The sequence below is a fragment of the Eucalyptus grandis genome, chromosome 8, assembly GCF_016545825.1.
Source record: "Eucalyptus grandis isolate ANBG69807.140 chromosome 8, ASM1654582v1, whole genome shotgun sequence".
NCBI classification, from domain to species: Eukaryota; Viridiplantae; Streptophyta; class Magnoliopsida; order Myrtales; family Myrtaceae; genus Eucalyptus; species Eucalyptus grandis.
The window spans coordinates 56,111,177-56,135,110 of record NC_052619.1 but is presented as its reverse complement, the minus strand read 5'-3'; the positions used below and the strand labels follow the sequence as shown (position 1 = coordinate 56,135,110).

General features: G+C 40.6%; 1 protein-coding gene across 1 annotated transcript; it reads left to right on the top strand.

Annotated features, from left to right (window-relative positions):
* Positions 1-18,280: 18,280 nt before the first annotated feature.
* LOC104415160 (probable leucine-rich repeat receptor-like protein kinase At5g63930) lies at positions 18,281-21,417 on the top strand (the record flags this gene model as incomplete). Its single annotated transcript, XM_010026414.3, is given in 5 exon segments — positions 18,281-18,476; positions 18,479-18,751; positions 18,889-19,146; positions 19,287-20,123; positions 20,722-21,417. Coding segments are annotated over 5 exon segments (2,049 nt in total), but the record flags the coding sequence as incomplete, so codon positions are not given.
* Positions 21,418-23,934: the final 2,517 nt, after the last annotated feature.

Genomic DNA, 23,934 nt, shown 5'->3' with positions numbered 1-23,934 from the left:
AGTCAAGATTGCTTGGGAACACGGACAAGCTGGATATTTTCCATAGATTGAACGATACCTTCCAGCCTTTTAAAGTATTCCTTTAGTTGTGCAATCTCCTCACCCTTGGCATTGGCCTGAATCTGAACAGAGAGGGCTTGGATCTTATCATTCAATGAACATGAAGAAACTTGACCCGCATTCTGCAAGTTTTGAACCTCACAACCCAAGGCATAAATTTGACCTCGCATCTCCAAGAGAATATCCATGATTCTGCGAAAATCTATTGTATTATCGATCGAGTACTTGCTTCACCTATCGATGGAGTAAATGCGGACGATGGTAGATCAGCATAATCTCGCGGAGTTTTGGCGATGAGACTTCATGACCTTCCTCCTCGAAACCGAGCGGCATAAACATCCTTTGGGTCCGCAGTGAGCGATCGACTCATTCACTTGCATCGGGATATGAAGACTTCACTCCTTTCTCCCGATCTCCCCGTTTCCATGCCTACGGAGTGGAGAAGAGTGTTCCTCGGGTTCTCCTTCTTCTCTTTCTTCTTGGTCTTTCCTCCTCTCGCTTCTTTTTCAGCTTCTCTTTCTTCTTCTTCCTTCTCCTCTCGCTTCTTTCGTCATTTGTTCCAATTCTTTCGTGGAACAGGACGACTTAAATTCTTCAACGCCATTGCAGAGATGGTGATGTCTTCCTCATCATCTTCATCCTCAACGAGGAGAGCTCTTATTCTCTTGGATGGAGCAACCATGGGCTCATTCCATTTTCTTTTAGCTCAAGAGATTTGATGAGATTTGGCAGAGCCTTCTCCTTGAATTTCTCCAACTCCTTGCTCGGTTCCTTCGAGATGCATTTTGGTCACCATTTTCAGTCCTACCACCATATGATCGCATGGTCGAACACAAAAGATTCGCGGAGGCTGAATATTCGGATGTCCGAATAACTTCGTAACAAGGCTTGGATAAGGGAGTTGACCTCTCCCTTCATCATTGCTCTATACATGTGAAACATAACAGTGTGAGGGAGAGAAAACCTTTTCCCAAAAAGAATGGCATACATCAGCTTTGCCTTTGAACTTGAAACATCAGTCTTGGAAGTTGATTTCGGTCGGAGGCAATTAATCACAATATTGTGAAGCAAGATGTTGAATGCACTCATCCTTAAGTAGGTGATCTTTTCATCTGTTCTCCTGTCCTTCACCAGTTCCAGTGTGGCCCGAGCAATGGAAACTTTGATTGGTTGATATCTTCCCTTTTCAACTTCTAACACATCTCGAAAGATATTCATATCCACAACATAGTCCCGGTCTTTAACGCTGAAAGAGAATTTATTCGAATCTAAAAAGCTAAGATTTGAATAGAAATATGCGTTAATTCAAAGATAGGCCTCTGTAGTGTCAAAGCGAGAACTTTTCAAGTTGAAGATAACTAAACTTTTCCCTCAAGTTCACATTCACGATCCGAAAAATCAAAATCCACACTCCTAGGGTTTATTACCCCACGCTTCAGCAATTTCGAGTACGGATCCTTGTGTTCTTTCGATCTGAACAAATCTCCCATTTTTCCTTGATTTTCAACCGCAACACCCATTTTCGGTTAAAATTGATTGCAATTTGTCATCATCATTCCCATCTACAGATTCGGCCCCGATCCACGAGGATCACTTGGGATATTCGCAAGGGTTTCTTCACCACCCCTTTACGAGCAATTCCCAAACTTTCCATTTTTCGCGAAAGATATATTCGTTCCCATGTCCTTTGTCTTTAAGAAAATCATCAATATAGTTCAAAGGAGTACGAATTCCTTTTAAGGCACGATATAGCTGGTAAATATAAGCGGGCTTTTGAACTCTTACGAGGTCTCGCATCCTCGATGATTTCTTCCTATTGTTGATGATCAACGCCTTGAGGACTAGATGGAGGAGAATGACGCCGCCGAGAATGTTGTGGGCTCGGTTGTTGTTTTGGAGACACTTCTTCTTCAGTAAGATCGAAGTGCGTAGGCCCCTCACTCATTCGCCGTGGTCCCCACTTGCGATTCTCGAAGACTTTCTTGAAGATGACATCTTTCTCAGTTTTTTGGAAGATTCCTTACTTGACTTTCCCAAGAAAAATGACAACTTTTTGAAGATTAAACAAAGAAGACAAACGGGAATGGAGGATCGATGCTTTCTAGGGTTTTGAGAGTAAAGTGAAGAGGAATCGACGTGCATGATCGGTTAAAAGAGAGATAAACGAATCGTCACAAAGGAAAAAAAAAATGCCTTTTCAAAATAACTGTCTTTTTCCGCAAAAATAGCCATTTCAAAAATAACTTCCTTTTTGAAAATGAAACGATGCAATAATTACGTCAATTAAAATATAGCAACAATTTAAACACAGTCTGACGATCGTACCTTTTCAAGATGAGATTAAAGAGAGAAAGACTTACAACCGATGCGGTCGTACCAAGACTATCTTACAGATAAAGTCTTGTAAGTCTAAGTCTGAAAGTTTTTAGAATTTGATATCTTCATACCTCAAAATGTTGAGTCTGGAACGGATAGATTCAAATTGATATTTCTCCAAAGGCTTTGTGAATATGTCCGCTAGTTGGTTCTTTTGAGTCAACAAATTGAATTGAAACATCTCCATTTTGAACATGGTCTCTAATAAAGTGATGTCGAATCTCTATATGCTTTGCTCTTGAGTGGAGAATTGGATTTTTGGTGAGGTTGATAGCGTTGGTGTTGTCACAATTAATCTCTGTGCATGAGTCTTCAATTTCAAAGTCTCTTAGCTGTTGTTTTATCCATAGAATTTGCGAACAGCAGCTTCCAAGGGCTACATACTCTGCTCCTGTTGTTGAAAGAGACATAGTGCTTTGTTTTCTTGAAAACCAAGACACTGTCCTGCTTCCAAGCAACTGGCAAGTTCCCGAAGTGCTCTTTCTATCAACTCTGCAACCGGCCGGATCTGCGTCTCGAATATCCCCGAAGATTAAAGTCTCCCTTCTTAGGATACCAAAGACCGATGCTTGATGATGACGCAACGTATTTAATGATACGTTTCGCAGCACCGAGATGGGATTCTCTAGGATCCGATTGAAACCTAGCACGAGATGCAAACACTTAACAAAATGTCGGGTCTAGAAACGTAAGATAAAGAAGTGAACCAATGATGCTCCTGTACAGCTTTTGATCAACTTTCTTCCCTTCTTCATCTTTGTCTATCTTTAAAGTGTTGGAGAAATCTTCTTGAAGTGTTTTGAAGTTGACAAAACGTTTCTATCAGTCTAGTCCGAAGGCTTGCGAGACTACGTTGTTTAAAGTCCGAAGACCTCCGGACAGCCCGACTCAAGACTCAAAGTTTATCCTCATTGATCTCTAATCCGTTGTAGAAAGGTTATCCGAATGGATGTTCCGTTGAGGATTTAACCTTATCAACGGAGAAGATCTCGTGGCTGAAGAAGACATAACGGAGTCCTTTGATTGATCGAAGATTGACTCGATAAATTGAAGATCCGGTGATTGCCTAAATATTATTGGAAGGTTCTCGCTTATGGAAACCGAGATCCCGATTGTATGGGCGAACAGATTGATGGGCTATCAACACGTTCCTTTAATAGCTTGAACAATCTTCCTAATTGATTCCGTCCAACGGGTAGATTGGAGGAATTCCTTTGGTAAGTGCCAACGGGTATGATGGCATAAATGAGTATATAAGGAAGACTGTCTTAGTTGTTCAAGGAGTGCGCGATAGAAGAATTCCAAAGTCTCGAAGCTCCTTTTTTGTTTAGACAAATCCTTTGAGCGAATACTTGTATACGAAAGAGAGAGTCTATATTTGTGAGAAATCTTGAGGAGGTGTGGTAGAACATCTACACTTTGTGGAATCAAGGCAAAGGCGTGTGCTGTGACCTCTCTCTTGTTCATAGTGGAATCTAGCCAATAGGCTGTCGGTGAAGAAGAGTGGACGTAGGCTTGATATAAGCCGAACCACTATAAAACCGCGTGTTCAATTTTCTCTTCTCTCGCTTACTTTGATTATCGTTTCCTCCAACTGTCTAGTATTGTGCAATTGCTTGAGAAAAATTCTTTATATACCTATTCACCCCCTCTAGGTACTCATACTAGCAATATCAATTGGTATCGAGCACAATGTACTTACTTTATTTAAAGTGTTTTACTTCGTAGTAAAAGATCCATGGCTAGTATGCTAGCACCGGGGGCGATGGAAGGGCAAAGCAATACCCAGACCACCCTACTTTGATGGAAAGGATGACAACATCCGGAAGAACAAGATGAAAGCTTTCCTTCGATCAAAGGATCCTCGGAATGGGACGTTGTAGAAAAAGGAATTACTCCTACCACCGCATCGGTCTCGAAAGAGGAAAAGAAACCGATGAAACCAACGGAATGTCTCGGAAGAAATAATCAAGAGACAAACACTCGATACAAAAGCAATTTACTCCTTATATTGTGCTTTATTACCAACTGAATATAATAGAATATCTTCTTGTGGTACGAAAAGAAGTTTGGGACAGTTGCATATCACCTATGAAGGAACAGATCAGTGAAGGAAACAAGAATCAACATTCTTCTCGGTCAATACGAAGCCTTCAGAATGAAACCAGGAGAATCTATATTTGACATGTTTAGTCGTTTTACAGATATTGTAAATGGACTCGAAAATCAAGGTCAACCAACTTTTGATCCCATGAAGATAAACAAGCTACTGCGTGGACTCTCCAGAGATTGGAATCACATAAAGACTTCGATAAGAGAGACGCAAAGAATTATGCCACTATCCGTCGACGAGCTAATTGGAACTCTTCGGTCTTATGAAGTGGAACGGATCAATGAAGATGAAGATCCAAAAGGTAAGAAATCCATTGCGTTAAAATCAAATGATGATTCGTGATGATCTGGTTCGAAGATGATGTGGACGATGAGGAGCTTGCTCTCATGATAAGAAGATTCGAAAACTGAATAGAAAAAAAGAAGGTTCAATTCAAAGAAACAAAGCTTTCAAAGACAGCTAGACCAAGTCCGTTGATGATGAGGAACCAAACAAAGACGTAGTCTGCTTTGAATGTAAGAAAAATGGACACATCAGACCCAACTGTCCTCTTCTGAAGAAGAAGAGAGGAAAAGCTGAAAAATTTCGAAAAGCTCTCAAAGCCGAAACCTGGAGTGATACAGAGTGTGAAGAAAGTGATAATGAATATGCCAATCTATGTCTGATGGCACAATCAGACTCAGACTCTGGATCAGACTCAAACAGTGAATTTGAGGCAAGTAATTTTAAAATTCCTGTCAAAGTTTCTAAATATACTGATGAATTATGTTTTAGTCTTAAGACTTCTCTCAAAAGAATTTCCGAACGAAAAAGGAAAACTCAGCTCTAAAACAAAAGGAAAATGTTTTAGTAGAAAGAGTTAAAAGTCTAGACTTGACTGTTTCCAATCTTAAAGAAAATGAAGATAATCTTTCAAAAGAAAATGTCTTTTTAAAAATAGACTTATCAAATATATCAAAGAAATTTTCAATAGGGTCTGAAAAAACTTGAGAAAATTCTTTCAAGACACAAGACCTTACTTCAATAAGTCCGGTCTAGGTATGACAAACAGAAACAATTCCCTTGATTGATTTTCCTAAAGTAAAGGAAAGAATTAAGAAAAGACTCTCGAGAGAGGCTTACAAAAATCATTTCAAGAAAGTTTTTGTAAAATCTATAGGTAGAAATGCTCTCGGATGTTCAAAATGCAACAGGATCACTTTGAAAAAGAGTGTCCTATGGTTTGGAAACCTCGTTAAGAAAATATGGGCTAATACTGCTTATGTTACTAACACCAAAGGACCCAAGAAAGTTTGGGTACCAAAGAAAGCTTGAGACTTTATTTTAAATGCAGGTCACTGTAAAAAAAAAAGGTAAAGTGGTATCTTGACAGCGGATGCTCAAGACACATTACAGGAGACTCAAATTGTTTTATAAAGATTGCTCAAGTAAATGGTGGAAAAGTTTCATTTGGAGGAAACAGAAAGGGAGTATTGTGGGATTTGGAACCTGTGAAAATTGGAAATCTCACAATAAGTAATGTTTCCTTAGTGGAAGGACTCAATTACAATCTTCTCAACATTAGTCAATTGTGTGATCTTGGTTTCAAGATCTTCTTTCAAGAAGGAATATGTTACGGAATCGGTAAATACTCTACTCGATCCTTCATAGGTCGTAGACATGGAAACATTTATCTTCCGGATGTGAAACCAAATGAATCGCAATGTTTTATCTCAATTCAAGACGAAGCAAGCTTATGGCACGAAAGCTTGGTCATGTCAACATGAAGCAATTAGCCAAAATCTCATCAAAGCAGCTTGTTTGAGGACTACCCAAATTACCTTATCAAAAGACTGATCCATGCACTCCATGTATTCTAGGGCAGGTAAGAAATTCATTTAAGCCAATAAATCATGTCTCTACTAATCATGTACTACAGTTGCTACATATGGATCTCTTCGGACCAACCAGAACACAGAGTATTGGAGGTAAGAAATATTGCCTATTAATTATGGACGATTACTCCCGTTTTACTTGGGTATATTTTCTTGCAAGTAAGTCTGAAACCTTCTCGTATTTTGAAAAGTTTGCTAAAAATGTTCAAAATGAAAAAAGGATGTGTTATCTCAAGTATAAGAACATATCATGGAGGTGAATTTGAAAATCAAGATTTTACAAAATTTTGTGATGAATCTGGCTTCAATCATGTGTTCTCCTCTCCATATACTCCTCAGCAAAATGGAGTTGTGGAAAGAAAGAACAGATTTCTTCAGAAATGGCTAGAACTCTTTTAATTGAAATCAAGATTTCTTCACGATTTTGGGTCAAGCTGTTTCAACAGCTTGTTATATCATAAATAGAGTCTTCTTAAAACCTATTCTAGAGAAAACCCCTTATGAATTGTTCAAAGATAAGAAGCCTATTGTTTCATACTTTCATGTATTCGGTTGCAAATGTTTTATATTGAAAAATGCAAAAGATCGAGTTGGTAAGTTTGAAGAAAGATTAGATGAAGGTATCTTCCTTGGATATTCTACATCAAGCAAAGCCTTCCAGAGTCTATAACAAGAAGAGCCGCCTATGGAGGAGTCAATGAATGTCAAATTTCAAGACTCAACGCAAGATGAATCAAGTCGAACTCATCAAGAAGAGTCCGAACTCCGCTCCAACCTTCCAAAGCTTACAACTCAAGAAGCATCTCGGACTGGAAAACCAGCTTCGAGGATGTTCGTGAAGATCCAAACAAAGAAAGAGATCATCAACCGGACAGGATCAACGAGTAACCTGGAAGCATAAGTCCGTCATCCCAAAGATCTTATAATCGGCGAAATGAATGAAGGAATTCGCACCAGATCCAAAAAGGCGAGAAGAGTCTAGTCTTGTGGCTCGTTTCTGAAATTGAACCAAAAAGCATAGAAGAAGCTTTATCTTATGAAAGCTGGATTGAAGCTATGCAAGAAGAGCTCGACAGTTCAGCATTAATGATGTCTGGGAATTGACATCCAAACCATAAGGTAAAATCATTATGGAGCTAAATGGGTGTTCGAAACAAGATGAATGAGAAAGGAAAAGTCGTACGAAACAAAGCAAGACTCGTGGCCAAGGGATATACGCAAGAAGAAGGAATAGACTATGATGAGACTTACGCTCCAAAGTAGCAAGGTTAGAAGCTATTCGACATTGTTACTTGCGTTTGCTTGTTATAAGAATTTCAGAGTTATTCCAAATGGACGTCAAAAGCGCCTTCCTAAATGGATTTATCCAAGAGGAAGTTTATGTGGAACAACCACCAGGTTTGAAGACCCAAAGAAACCGACTCGGTCTTTAGACTGAAAAAAAGGCTTTGTATGGTTTAAAGCAAGCACCTCGAGCTTGGTACGACGTATTAAGTAAATTTTTAATACAAAATGGTTTTGCTAAAGGTAAAGTAGATACGACTTTATTTATTAAAAGGAGAACAAAAGTTTCTTACTTGTTCAAATATATGTGGATGACATTATTTTCGGATCTTCTAATGAAAATCAGGCAAGAAATTTTCTAAGTCTATGCGGGATGAATTTGAAATGAGTATGATGGGAGAGTTAACATTCTTTCTTGGTCTTCAAGTAAAACAATTGAAGGAAGGAACTTTTATTTATCAAGAAAAATATGTTAATGATCTTGTCAAAAGATTTGGACTGGAAAAGTGCAAAAAGACCGACATACCGATGTCAAGTTATTTGAAGATAGACAAAGATGAAGAAGGGAAGAAAGTTGATCAAAAGCTGTACAGAGCATCATTGGTTCACTTCTTTATCTTACCGCTTCTAGACCTGACATTTTGTTGAGTGTTTGCATCCGTGCAAGGTTTCAATCGATCCTAGAGAATCCCATCTCAAGTCTTTGCGAAACGCATAATTAAATACGTTGCTTCATCATCAAGCATCGGTCTTTGGTATCCTAAGAAGGGAGACTTTAATCTTCCCGGATATTCAGACGCAGATTTGGCCGGTTGCGAGTTGATAGAAAGAGCACTTCGGAACTCCGCCGCTTGCTTGGAAGCAAGACAGTGTCTTGGTTTTCAATGAAACAAAGCACTGTGTCTCTTTCAACAACGAAGCGAGTATGTAGCTCCCTGGAAGCTGCTGTTCGCAAATTCTATGGATAAAACAACAGCTAAGAGACTTTGAAATTGAAGACTCATGCACGGAGATTAATTGCGACAACACCAGCGCTATCAATCTCACCAAAAATCCAATTCTCCACTCAAGAGCAAAGCATATAGAGATTCGACATCACTTTATTAGAGACCATGTTCAAAATGAAGATGTTTCAATTCAATTTGTTGACTCAAAGAATCAATTGGCGGATATATTCACAAAGCCCTTGGAGAAAAATCAATTTGAGTCTATACGCTCCAAACTCAACATTTTGAGGTATGAGGATATCAAAGTCTAAAGACTTTCGGACTCGAGACTTACAAGACTTTATTTGAAAGACGCTTTGTACGTCTGTCGACCGTAAGTCTTTCTCTCTTGAATCTCATCTTGAAAAGGTACGATCGTCGGGTGTTTAAATTGTTGCTATATTTAATTGACGTAAATATTGCATCGTTTCATTTTAAAAAGGGAAGTTATTTTTGAAATGGCTATTTTTGCGGAAAAAGACAAGTTATTTTGAAAAGGCATATTTTTATTTCCTTTATGACGGTTCGTTTATCCCTCTTTTTAACCGATCGTGAACCGTCGATTCCTCTTCACTTTTCTCTCAAAAACCCTAGAAAGCATCAATCCTCCATTCCCGTTTGTCTTCTTCGTTTAATCCTTAAAAGTTGTCATCTTTCCCGGAAAGTCAAGCAAGGAATCTTCCAAAACCGAGAAAGATGTCATCTTCAAGAAAGTCTTCGAGAATTGCAAGCGAGGAATCACGGCGGATAAGTGAGGGGCCTACGCACTTCGATCTTACTGAAGATGAAGTGACTCCCGGAACAGCAAGCGAGCCCACAACATTCTCAACAAACGTCATTCTCCTCCATCTAGTCCTCAAGGCATTGATCATCAACAACGAAGAAATCATCGAGGATGTAGACCCCGTAAGAGTTCAAAAGCCCGCTTACATTTACCGTTATATCGTGCCCTAAAAGGAATTCGTACTCCTTTGAACTACATTGATGATTTTCTTAAAGACAAAGGACATGGGAACGAATATATCTTTTTTGAAAAATGGAAAGTTTGGGAATTGCTCGAAAAGGGGTGGCTGAGGAAACCTTTGCAAATATCCCAAGTGATCCTCGTGGATCGGGGGCCGAATCCAGAGATGGGATGATGATGATAAATTATACAGTCAATTCCAACCGAAAATGGGTGTTGCGGTTGATAATCAAGGAAAAGGGGAGACTTGTTCGATCAAAGGAGCAAAAGGATCCGTACTCGAAATTGCTGAAGCGTGGAGTAATAAACCCTAGGAGTGTAGATTTTGATTTTATGGATGCTTGAATATGAACTTGAGGGAAAAGTTCGCTATCTTCAACTTGAAAAGTTCCGCTCGACTCCACATGAGGCCTATGCTGAATTAATTGCATATTTCTATTCACATCTAAGCTTTTGGATGCGAATAGATTCTCGTTCAGCGTTAAAGACCAAGATTATGTTGTGGATATGAATATGTCTTTGGCGGATGTGTTAGAAGTCGAAAGAGGAAGATATCAACCAATCAAAGTTTCCATTGCTCGGGCCACTTTGAACTGGTGAAGGACAGGAGAACAGATGAAAAGATCACCTACTTAAGGATAGGCGCATTCAACATCTTTCTTCACAAGATTGTGATTAATTGCCTCCGACCGAAATCAACTTCCAAGACTAATGTTTCAAGTTCAGAGGCCAAGCTGATGTATGCCATTCTCTTTGGAAAAATGTTTTCTCTCCCTCACACCGTGATGTTTCACATGTATAGAGCAATGATGAAGGACAGAGGTCAACTCCCTTACCCAAGCCTTGTTACGAAGTTATTCGGACATCTCGAATATTCAGCCTCCACAAATCTTTGTGTTTGACCATCCGATCATATGGTGGCAGGACTCGAAAATGGTGACCAATAGGCGTCAAGGAACTGAGCAAGGAGTTGGAGAAATTCAAGGAGAAGACTCCGCAAAATCTCATCAAATCTCTTCTGCAGCTAAAGAAAAGGGAAGGAGCCCATGGTTGCTCCATCCAAGAGAAGAAGAGCTCTCCTCGTTGAGGATGAAGATGATGAGGAAGACATCACCATCTCTCGCATTGGCTTTGAAGAATTTAAGTCGTCCCGTTCCACGAAAGAATCGGATCAAATGACGAAAGAAGCAGGAGAAGGAAGAAGAAGAAATAGAAGCTGAAAAAGAAACAGAGGAGGAAAGACCGAAGAAGAAAGAAGAGAAGAAGAAGAACCCGAGGAACACTCTTCTCCACCCGTAGGCATGGAAACGGGGAAGATCGGGAGAAAGGAGTGAAGTCTTCATGTCTTGATGCAAGTGAAGGAGCCGCTGCTCACCGGCGGACCCAGAGGATGTTTATGCATCTCAGTTTCCAGAAGAAAGTCATGAAGTTTCATCACCAAACCTGCGCGATTATGCCGATCTACCATCGTGCATTCACTCCATCGATCGAGCCGAAGCAAGTACTCGGACCGATAATGGAGCAGATTTTCGCAGAATCATGGATATTCTCTTGGAGATGCGAGGTCAAATTTATGCCTTGGGATGCGAAGTTCAAAGCTTGAAGAATGAAGGTCAAGCTTCTTCCTGTTCATTGAATGATAAAATGCAAGCCCTCTCTCGTTCGAATCAGGCCAATGCCAAGAGTGAGGAGATTGCACAACTAAAGGAAGACTTTAAAAGGCCGGAAGGCATCGTTCGCCTCTATGGAAGATTTCCAGCTTGTCCGCATTCCTAAGCAATCTTAACTTCATCTCATCCTTTTTAATGATGACAAAAAGGGGGAGAGATGCAAGATTTGATCAAAATCTTTTCATTCATTAAACTTTTAATTGTTTGTTGATTTGTGGTGGTTTGTGGTTTGAACCTGTTTGACTTTGTTTTGTGTCTGGACAAGAACTGAACTAGACTTGAACTTGACTGCTTCTATTAACTAATATTGATATCTTATGGATGGCTTCATCATATACTGGACTAACCTATTTTCTGTGGTTGTAGATTCTAGTGTTATTCTATTGACCATTTACCTCTATAAGATATGCATATGTGTTTGAGAAATGTTTTGCAGGTCAAAGATATCCAAATCTGCAGGAAAGTTTTGTCACCATCAAAAAGGGGGAGATTGTTGGAGAAATCTTTTGAAGTGTTTTGAAGTTGACAAAACGTTTCTATCGATCTAGTCCGAAGGCTTGCGCACTCGTTGTTTAAAGTCGAAGACCTCCGGGACAGCCGACTCAAGACTCAAAGTCTATCCTCATTGACAGTCTAATCCGTTGTAGAAAGGTTATCCGTAACCGGATGTTCCGTTGAGGATTTAACCTTATCAACCGGAGAAGATCTCGTGGTGAAGAAGACATAACGGAGTCCTTTGATTGATCGAAGATTGACTCGATAAATTGAAGATCCGGTGATTGCCTAAATATTATTGGAAGGTTCTCGCTATGGAAACCGAGATCCCGATTGTATGGGCGAACAGATTGATGGGCTATCAACACGTTCCTTTAATAGCTTGAACAATCTTCCTAATTGATTCCGTCCAACGGGTAGATTGGAGGAATTCCTTTGGTAAGTGCCAACGGGTATGATGGCATAAATGAGTATATAAGGAAGACTGTCTTAGTTGTTCAAGGAGTGCGCGATAGAAGAATTCCAAAGTCCGAAGCTCCTTTTGTTTAGACAAATCCTTTGAGCGAATACTTGTATACGAAAAAGAGAGTCTATATTTGTGAGAAATCTTGAGGAGGTGTGGTAGAATATCTACACTGTGGAATCAAGGCAAAGCCGTGCTTGTAACCTCTCTCTTGTTCATAGTGGAATCCAGCCAATAGGCTGTCGGTGAAGAAGAGTGGACGTAGGCTTGATATGCCGAACCACTATAAAAACCGCGTGTTCAATTTTCTCTTCTCTCGCCTTACTTTGATTATCGTTTCCTCCAACTGTCTAGTATTGTGCAATTGCTTGAGAAAAATTCTTTATATACCTATTCACCCCCCTCTAGGTACTCATACTAGCAATATCATAAAGAACTTGACATCAGTATGTCGGTCTTTTTGCACTTTTCTAGTCCAAACCTTTTGACAAGATCATCAACATATTTTTCTTGATAAATAAAAGTTCATTCCTTCAATTGTTTTACTTGAAGACCAACAAAGAATGTTAACTCTCTCATCATACTCATTTCAAACTCATTCTGCATAGATTTAGAAAATTTCTTGCACAAATTTTCATTAGAGGATCCAAAAATAATATCATCCACATATATTTGAACAAGTAAGAAACTTTTGTTTTCCTTTTTGATAAATAAAGTCGTATCTACTTTACCTTTGACAAAACCATTTTGTATTAAGAACTTACTTAATCTCGTCGTACCAAGCTCGAGGTGCTTGCTTTAAACCATACAAAGCCTTTTTCGTCAAGACCGAGTCCGGCTTCTTTGGGTCTTCAAACCTTGGTGGTTGTTCCACATAAACTTCCTCATGGATAAATTCATTTAGGAAGGCGCTTTTGACATCCATTTGGAATAACCTGAAATTCTTATAACAAGCAAACGCAAGTAATAGTCGAATAGCTTCTAACCTTGCTACTGGTGCGTAAGTCTCATCATAGTCTATTCCTTCTTCTTGCGTATATCCCTTGGCCACGAGTCTTGCTTTGTTTCATACGACTCTTCCTTTCTCATTCATCTTGTTCCTAAACACCCATTAGCTCCAATAACAGTTTTACCTTTTGGTTTGGATGTCAATTCCCAGACATTATTAATGTTGAACTGTCTGAGTTCTTCTTGCATAGTTTCAATCCAGCTTTCATCAGATAAAGCTTCTTCTATGCTCTTTGGTTCAATTTCGAAACGAGAGCCACAAAGACTAGACTCTTCTCTCTTTTTGGATCTGTGTGAATTCCTTCATTAATTTCGCCGATAATAAGATCTTTGGGATGACCGGACTTATGCTTCCGCTACTTGTTGATTTGTCTAGTTGATGATCTCTCTTTTGTTTGGATCTTCACGAACAACCTAATGCTGGTTTTCCTTAATCTGAGATGCTTCTTGAGTTGTAAGCTTTGGAAGGTTCGGAGCAGTTCGGACTCTTCTTGATGAGTCTCGACTTGATTCATCTTGCGTTGAGTCTTGAAATCTGACATTTATTGACTCCTCCACAGATCGGCTCTTCTTGTTATAGACTCTGAAGGCTTTGCTTGATGTAGAATATCCAAGGAAGATACCTTCATCCGATCTTTCTTCAAACTTACCAACTCGATCTTTTGCATTTTTCAATATAAAACATTTGCAACCGAATACATGAAAGTATGAAACAATAGGCTTCTTATCTTTGAATAACTCATAAGGGGTTTTCTCTAGAATAGGTCTTAAGAAGACTCTATTGATGATATAGCATGCTGTTGACACAGCTTCAGCCCAAAATCGTGAAGAAATCTTACTTTCAATTAAAAGAGTTCTAGCCATTTCCTAAAGAGATCTGTTCTTTCTTTCCACAACTTCATTTTGCTAAGGAGTATATGGAGAGGAGAACACATGCTTAAAGCCGATTCATCACAAAATTTTGTAAAATCTTGATTTTCAAATTCACCTCCATGATCTGTTCTTATACTTGAGATAGCACATCCTTTTTCATTTTGAACATTTTTAGCAAATTTTTCAAAATACGAGAAAGTTTCGGACTTACTTGCAAGGAAATATACCCAAGTAAAACGGAAGTAATCGTCCACAATTACTAGGCAATATTTTTTACCTCCAATACTCGGTTCTCGTTGGTCCGAAGAGATCCATATGCAGCAACTGCAAGTACATGATTAGTAGAGACATGATTTATTGGCTTAAAAGAATTTCTTATCTGCTTTCCCAGAATACATGGAGTGCATGGATCAGTCTTTTGATAAGGCAATTTGGGTAGACCTCGAACAAGCTGCTTTGATGAGATTTTGGCTAATTGCTTCATGTTGACATGACCAAGCTTTCGTGCCATAAGCTTGCTTCGTCTTGAATTGAGATAAGACATTGCGATTCATTTGGTTTCACATCCGGAAGATAGATGTTTCCATGTCTTCGACCCATGAAAGATCGAGTAGAGTCTTTACCGATTCCCGAACATATTCCTTCTTGAAAGAAGATCTTGAAACCAAAAGTATCACACAATTGACTAATCTTTGAGAAGATTGTAATTGAGTCCTTCCACTAAGGAAACATTACTTATTGAGAGATTTCCAATTTTTACAGTTCCAAATCCCACAATACTTCCTTTGCCGTTTCCTCCAAATGAAACTTTTCCACCATTTACTTGAGCAAGCTTTATAAAACAATTTGAGTCTCTGAATGTGTCTTGAGCATCCACACAAGATACCACTTTACCTTTTTTTTTTTACAAAGGACCTGCATTTAAAATAAAGTCTCAAGCTTTCTTTGGTACCCAAACTTTCTTGGGTCCTTTGGTGTTAGTAACATAAGCGTATTAGCCCATATTTTCTTAACGGTTTCCAAACCATAGGACACTCTTTTTCAAAGTGATCCTGGACTGTTGCATTTTGAACATCGAGAGCATTTCTACCTATAGATTTTACAAAAACTTTCTTGAAATGATTTTTGTAAGCCTCTCTCGAGAGTCTTTTCTTAATTCTTTCCTTTACTTTAGGAAAATCAATCAAGGGAATTGTTTCTGCTGTCATACCTAGACCGGACTTATTGAAGTAAGGTCTTTGAGTTGAAAGAATTTTTTCAAGTTTTTCAGACCCTATTGAAAATTTCTTTGAAATATTTGATAAGTCAGTTTTTAAAAGAGCATTTTCTTTTAAAAGATTATCTTCATTTTCATTAAGAGTGGAAACAAATCAAGTCTAGACTTTTAACTCTTTCTACTAAAACATTTTCCTTTTGTTTTAGAGCTGAGTTTTCTTTTTTCAGTTCGGAAATTTTTTTGAGAGAAGTCTTAAGACTAAAACACAGTTCATCAATGTATTTAGAAATTTTGACAGAATTTTAAAATTACTTGCCTCAAATTCACCGTCCGAGTCGATCTAGAGTCCGAGTCCGATTGTGCCATCGGACATAGATTGACATATTCATTATCACTTTCTTCACACTCGTATCACTCCGTGTTTCGGCTTTGAGAGCTTTTCGATATCTTTCAGATTTTCCTTTCTTCTTCCTTAGAAGATGACAGTTGGGTCCGATGTGTCCCTTTTTCTTACATTCAAAGCGAGACTACATCTTTGTTTGGTTCCTCATCATCAAGACTTGGTCTCGCTGTCTTTGAAAGCTTTGTTTCTTTGAGTTGAACATTCTTCATTTTCTATTCAGTTTTCTGAATCTTCTTATCATGAGAGCAAGCTCCTCATCGTCCATGTCGTCTTCGAATCTGTTACATCGTAATCATCATTAGATTTTAATGCAATAGATTTCTTACCTTTAGGATCTTCGTCTTCATTGATTCGTTCCACTTCGTAAGACTGAAGAGTCCCAACCAACTCATCGACAAACAGTGGCATGATTCTTTGGGTCTCTCTGATTGAGGTCTTTATGTGATTCCAATCCTTGGAGAGTCCACGCAGTAACTTGTTTACTTTCATGGGATCAGAAATTGATTGACCTTGATTTTCAAGACCATTCACGATATCTGTAAAGCGACTAAACATGTCAGTTATAGATTCTCCTGGTTTCATTCTGAAGGCTTCATATTGACCGAGAAGAATGTTGATTCTAGTTTCCTTCACTCGATCTGTTCCTTCATAGGTGATATGCAATCTGTCCCAAACTTCTTTTGTCTGTAACACAAGAAGATATTCTATTATATTCAGTTGGTGACAAAGCACAATATAAGGAGTAAATTGCTTTTGCATCGAGTGCTTGTCTCTTGATTATCTCTTCCTGAGTCATTCCGCTGGTCTCAACAGTTTCTTTCCCTCTTTTAGAGACTGATGCAGTGGTAGGAGTAATTCCTCTTTCTACAACGTCCCATTCCGAGGGATCCTTTGATCGTAGGAAAGCTTTCATCTTGTTCTTCCGATGTTGTAATCATTTCCATCAAAGTAGGGTGGTCTGGTATTGCTTTGCCCTTCCATCAGCCCTGGTGCTAGCATACTAGCCATGGATCTCTTACTACGAAGTAAAACACTTCAAATAAAGTAAGTACACATGCTCTGATACCAATTGATATTGCTAGCATAAGTACCTAGAGGGGGGTGAATAGGTATATAAAATATTTTTCTTCGATAATTGCACAATACTAGACAGTTGATGGATTTGAGACAAACGATAATCAAAGTAAGACTGAAAGAAGAGAAAATTGAACACGCGATTTATAGTGGTTCAGCTTATATCAAGCTACGTCCACTCTTTTTCACTGACAGCCTATTGGCTGGATTCCACTATGAACAAAGAGAAGTTACAGACACAGCTTTGCCTTGATTCCACAGTGTAGACGTTCTACCACACCTCCTCAAGATTTCTCACAAATATAGACTCTCTTTTGTATACAAGTATTCGCTCGTAGTAATTGTCTAAACAAAAAGAAGCTTCGACTTTGGAATTCTTCTATCGCGCACACCTTGAACAACTAAGACCGTCTTCCTTATATACTCCTTTATGCCATCATACCCATTGGCACTTACCAAAGGAATTCCTCCAATCTACCCGTTGGACGAAATCAATTAGGAAGATTGTTCAAGCTATTAAAGGAACATGTCGATAGCCCATCAATCATGTTCGTCCATACAATCGGGATCTCGGTTTCCATAAGTAGAACATTCCAATAATATTTAGACAATCACCGGATCTTCAATTATCGAGTCAATCTTCGATCAATCAAAGGACTTCGTTATGTCTTTTCCAGCCACGAGATCTTCTCCGGTTGATAAGGTTAAATCATTAACGAAACATCCGGTTCTGGATAACCTTTCTTCAACGGATTAGAGACTGTCAATGAGGATAGACTTTGAGTCTTGAGTCCGGCTGTCCGAGGTCTTCGACTTTAAATAGCGAGTCCCAAGCTTTCAAACTAGACCGATGAAAACGTTTTGTCGGCTTCAAAACACTTCAAGAAGATTTCTCCAACACGTTTCGTGCTCCTCCTTCTCCGGTCGACGAGGGCTTCGGCGATAGCTCGATGGAGGCTCAAGTGCGCGTCGCTCGCCCAGATCTGCGGCAGATCTGGGGGACGGCGGCTCGCTCGAGCTGCTCTGCCGAGCTCGAGCTGCTGTGTTCGCTCGGTAGAGCAACTCGAGTCGCTCAAGCTGGCGCAGAGGCTGCTCTGCCGCTCGAGCGACCAGCATGACGCCCAAGTGAGCATCGGTCGCTTGAGCTAGGAGAGCGGCGGAGGCTCTCCTAGCTCAAGCGGCGCCAGCTCGCTCGTCGCTCTCCCGGCTCGAGCGGCCGCTCGCCGCTCTCCCGGCTCGAGCGAGCTGCGAGCCGGGCGGGCGAGCCGCTCTCCCCGCTATCCTAGCTCGCCGCTCCGCTCGAGCCGGTTGGGAGAGCGGCGAGCCACTCGCCGCTTTGCTCGAGCCCGCCGGGAGAGCGGGCCCCTGCTCTCTGCTCCGCTCGAGTGAGCCGGGAGAGCGGCGAGCGACACTTTGAGTGAAAACCGGATCCTTTTGCGGTGTTTTGGAGGGACGGGAAGTGTAATGGGGCTCGCACGTTTGCTCCCGGTTGGCTTCGTCCCGCTCGTGCTTGGTTCGAGAGCGCTCGTGCGCGGAATGCGGAGCTGGAGGCGCTCATGGAGATCAAGGCCTCCTTGGACCCGGAGAACAAGGTCCTCACTTCGTGGACCGGCAATGGCGACCCTGCGGCGGCTCGTTTGACGGGGTGGCGTGCAACGAGCATCGAAAAGTGGCGAACATCTCGCTGCAAGGGAAGGGCCTGTCGGGGAAGGTCCCTCCCGCAATGGCTCAGCTGAAGTGCTTATCGGGCTTGTACTTGCACTACAATTACTTGACCGGAGAGATTCCAAGAGAAATCTCTAGGCTGACCGAGCTGACAGATCTCTACCTCGACGTGAATAATTTAACTGGGAGTATACCTTCTGAAATTGGAAGCATGGCTAGCCTTCAAGGTGAGTTTTGTTTTTGCTTCAAGTGTTTTGAACATGCGTGCTTTGTCTTTTAGCAGATGAGATGGTTGAGACACTTTTCTTTGGCATCTAATCTTTTGATAATCTGGCTTTTGATTTCTTGTTCTTTTCCTTCTCAGTGCTACAGCTATGTTATAATCAGCTCAATGGTACTATTCCCCCGCAAATAGGATCATTGAAGAAGCTGAGCGTTCTTGCCTTGCAGCATAACAAATTGTCCGGTGATATTCATGGCTTGGCCAATCTGCAGACCTTAAAGAGGCTTGTCTTGGGCTTTAATGGGTTTAACGGTACGTTCCCGGTGGAAATAGCTAAAATTCCAGAACTGCAGACTCTGGATGTACAAAACAATTCTCTTTCTGGATTTGTCCCTGCTGGTGAGTTCAGTTCCCCAGTCCCTGCTTTTCGTTCAGTGTTTTTTTCCTCTTTCAAACAATTGCCGTGACCTTTCATGATGAATTTTCCTCATTTAGCTTATTTCCTAGAATTAACTGAAGTTTGTTCATGAATGTTGAAGCTCTGAAGAAATTGGAGAGATTTAACTATCAGAATAACCCAGGTCTATGCGGATCCGGATTTCCTTCTCTTAGAAATTGCAACAATTTCGATCCTAATTTACACCCCAACGGAGTGAACCCAATTGTTTTGATCCCAAGGACACCAGACGTGAAGACACATTGCAACCAAAGCCATTGCTCAAACCCATCGAAACTCCCACAAGCAGCTCTTGTTGCTGGGATTGTCTCTGTCACCGTCACATTGGTTGGCGCAGGACTTTTAACATTCTATCGATATCGTAGAGGAAAACAAAAGATTGGTAGTACAGCTGATGCTTCTGATGGTAGGCTTAGTACCGACCAGTCAAAAGACTTATACAGCAGAAGTGCATCTCCCCTTGTCTGCCTCGAGTATTCTAGTGGATGGGATCCTCTGGACGATGGCCGCTGTGGAAATGGATTATCCCTGCAGGCGCCTAGGTACACGTTGGAAGAAGTTGAGTCAGCGACCCAATACTTTTCGGAGGTTAATTTGTTGGGAAGGAGCACTTTTTTATCGGTCTACAAAGGCATACTAAGGGATGGGACTCTTGTGGCTATCAGGAGCATCAATGTGACGAGCTGCAAATCAGAGGAAGTCGACTTTGTGAATGGACTGAATTTGGTAACTTCGCTAAGACATGAAAACCTCATTAGACTGAGAGGTGTTTGTTGCTCCAAGGGCAGGGGTGAATGCTTTCTTGTGTATGATTTCGCTCCCAAGGGTACCTTATCGCAATATCTTGATTTAGAAGATAGAAGCATCCAGGTTCTTGATTGGTCCACAAGGGTTTCCATCATCAAAGGAATTGCTGAGGGTAAGTCTTACTTTCTTTCAGATCTTAAAAGAGATATTTCTGGTTTTCCCTTACTTTCTGAATTAGTTGTTGGAACTTTTTTCTCTAGCTTAATGCTTCTAAGTCTTTAAATTTGAGAAGTACCAATTATCAAGTGCATTCACGCAGTTCATCAAGTGCACTTTAAGTTTTGAACATTTACTTCTGGCCTTCTAGCTTCATGGGTAGCTTAAGTTCCTCTGAAGCCTATAATTTGCACTTGGTTTACAATTCTACAGCAGGAAAAGTTCTTGAAACATCAGTGGGATGAAATGTTTCGCCATTTCTGGGCAAAGAACTCTCTTTCTTGAATTCGTTTCCTGTGCTCATTTTCCAAATGCCTGTGCTTTACAGTTTGAACTTCCTTTGAGCTTGATGCTGAATACAGATAGGTTCCGCCAGTTTCATTTTCATAGAACCAGTTTTACTGGCATTTGCATAGTATATTGCTTGAACATCATTGTTTTGTGCTTGTGAGTGTACTCTTCCTCAAAAATTAACCTGGACGCTAAAACAAGAGTTCCCATTTAGATTAGTTCTGTCTACTCTAATTATTATTCATTAATTGTTATTCGAGCAGGCATTGGATACTTGCATAACGGTGAAGGCAGCAAGCCTGCAGTTGTTCACCAAAACATTTCCGCTGAGAAGATTCTCATTGACCAGCAGCTCAACCCACTCATAATGGATTCCGGGCTTCCAAAGCTTCTCGCCGATGATGTCATATACTCAGCTCTCAAGACTAGTGCCGCCATGGGTTATATGGCACCAGAGTACATTACAACAGGTCGTTTTACCGAGAAAAGTGATGTTTTCGCATATGGAGTAATCATCTTCCAGATCCTCTCGGGTAAGCGACTACTTTCCAGCTCAATGCGGTCAGCAGCAGAGTGTTGCAGTTCCGAGAACTTTATCGATAGCAATCTGAAAGGAAATTTCACTGAACCTGAGGCGGCTATTCTTGGGAAGATCGCATTACGTTGCACCAGTGAATTGCCCGATAATAGACCCACTATTTTCAGAGTGATTGAGGAACTAAATGATTGGTGCGTCAAATGTCGATGATTGTACATAGCGAATTGTCCGAAGTTGCATCCATGGAAGCACCAATTTAACTCAATGAGCTATCAAGCTCAGCGGTGACAGTGCAACGATGTATGATGATCCCTGAAGAATTAACAGAGTAATCTTGTCCTATTGTATAACAGATTAGCTTTAGCTCATTTGTACTTTGTCTGATCACTTGAATCATTATCATTTTCGTTTCCCTTTGCCATATAAAATGCAAGACGCAAAAATAAAGAAAAGGAAGGAAGCAGTCACTTTCGGCTGGTACAGACTAATGTATTCGAGGAAATATATAAAAAGATGCACCAGCTTTTTTTCGACGTAAGGCACGAAAGCTTAGTGGAGCTTATGTCTGCATTATCACCGCTTGCGGGATTGTTTATCATCGCCCGTTCAATGCAAATCTCAATACTCGATAAGCAAAGTCAAACCCTTATCAGGTAAACCAAGCAGCTAACGATGGTGCGCCTTAAAGAAGAATTTTATAAGCTCAGCAATATAAACATATCCAAATTGTCGTATTCACGATAAGTTCAGCAGATTCCATCACCAGAAACCAACATATAATTTGGTCTAAAGAAATATATACATCTTTCTTTAATTGTATGGTTGTCACCTTCTCTTTTTCAAGTTTCATTCTTGTGCAAGCATATTTGATTGTTACAACATGATGCGGAAGCTATCCGGATCTTGTAATTAAATTAGCACGAAATAACCAAGGAAATAAACAAAGAACAATCAAAAGATATGAGAGATTTACATGATTTGATTCAAATCTAGATTAAGCTTAGAAAAAAAAATTAAAACAGAGAATTTTGTTGTCGTTTACCAAACGTGTTTCTGTTCTTTTTCTATTCTGCAACAGAAATTATTGCGATTACCAAACGTGTTTCTGTTCTTTTTTATTCCAAGAACAGTTTTTTTACACTTACCAAACGCGTTCTTTTGTTCAAAAATTGTTCCCCGGAACAGAAACACTTTTTTTTTATTTTTGTTCTCAGGAACAAAAAAAGAACAGAAGTGTTTCCATGCGCGCTCATAGTAAATACAAATTTTAACAAGTTAGAGAACTAGAAATGAATTCTCTGTCCAGTCTTGTCAAATTTTAACAAGTTAGAGAACTAGAAATGAATTCTCTGTCCAGTCTTGTCAAATTAACTTTCATGCTTAGCTCAAAAGATTCTTAGTTGTGTTTACTCACAATCTTTCTTAGTATTTGCACCAATTCACGGAGAGAAATTAAACAGTCCAGTGGAAACTTAATGTCTAAAAATGAGTAGAGCCCTCTTTCCTTTGGCTGAACCATGTTAATATCTCATTTCTTTATTGTCCATTATTGATTTATTTGATTTTTTCGTTCTCTTGCATTGGATACTGAATTACAAGAAATGCACAACAACTGATAACAGAACTTTTATTACGTTGGTCCAACACAACAATTGTTACCACGGCCAAGATTAGGGTCTCTAGAATTCATGTGAGGCTTTTTCTTGTATGATCATTTTGTGGAATATTGTACTTGCAATTTTTTTCTAGAGTGAAAGTTAAGATTGAGAAATTCAAAAGGAGGAACAATTTAAGTTGCAGAGCATTAAAATGTATGCCATATTTATAATCCAAGGTTTAGCAAAGGTTATGGATGGTAAAAATTAAGTTACTTGAAACGATGAACAAGGGAAATGAGGTTGAGTTAGGGGTGAGTAAATCGGACTGCTTGAACTGGCTGGTTTGGTCCGGTTTCCGGAGGCATGGTTCTCAGTTCCATAAAAATGGAATTGGTGATTTCCAATCCGGTTCTCGGTTTTGAGGGGGTGAATCGAACCAAACTCGACCGGGATAAGTACACTAATGGTGCCAAAAGTTGTGTACGGCGCTCACTTTGGTGCCAAAAGTTTCCGTCGGATCACTTAAGTGCCAAAAATTTGAAAACGCTCACTTTGGTGCCAACTCCGACGAAATTGGCCGGAAATCCGACGTGGCCTTTTTTTTTATTAATTTTTGACGCCGACGTGGCTCGTCGAAGAGCTGAGTCAGCATCCAAACACCAAAACGACGCCGTTTGGTGTCTCCCCCAATTCAAAACCCTAATCTCCGGCCGTCGCCGTCCTCGACGGTCCTTGCGCCGGCGGCCACGGCTTCGACCCCGACCTCGACCCCAACCGCGACGATGGCCACTCAACGGCAGCGGCTCCGACCTCGACCCCGACCCCGACCCGACGATGGCCACTCGGCGGCCGTAGCCCGACCTCGACCTCGACCCCGACCGCGACGATGGCCACTCGATGGCCGCGGCTCAAACCCCGACCTCGACCCCGACCCCGACCCCGACGATGGCCACTCGACGGCCGTAGCTTCGACCCCGACCTCGACCCCGACCTCGATGATGGCCACTCGGCGGCCGCAACTTCAACCCCGACGACGGCCACGGCTTCGACCTCGCCGAAACCCTAATTTCTTCCCCATGTGAGCTAAACGGCGTCGTTTCTATGAAGCCATCCACGTAGGACGGCAAAACGACGTCGTTTTCTTAAGGAGGACCGAAAACGACGTCATTTAAAGGCTTATCAATTTTTTTTATTTTAAAAATCATTTTGGCCGGAATCTTTCGCCGGAGGCCGGAATCTTTCGCCGGTGGCACCAAAGTGAGCGTTTTCCTCCAATTTGGCACTTAAGTGATCCGACAGAAACTTTTGGCACCAAAGTGAGCGCCGTACACAACTTTTGG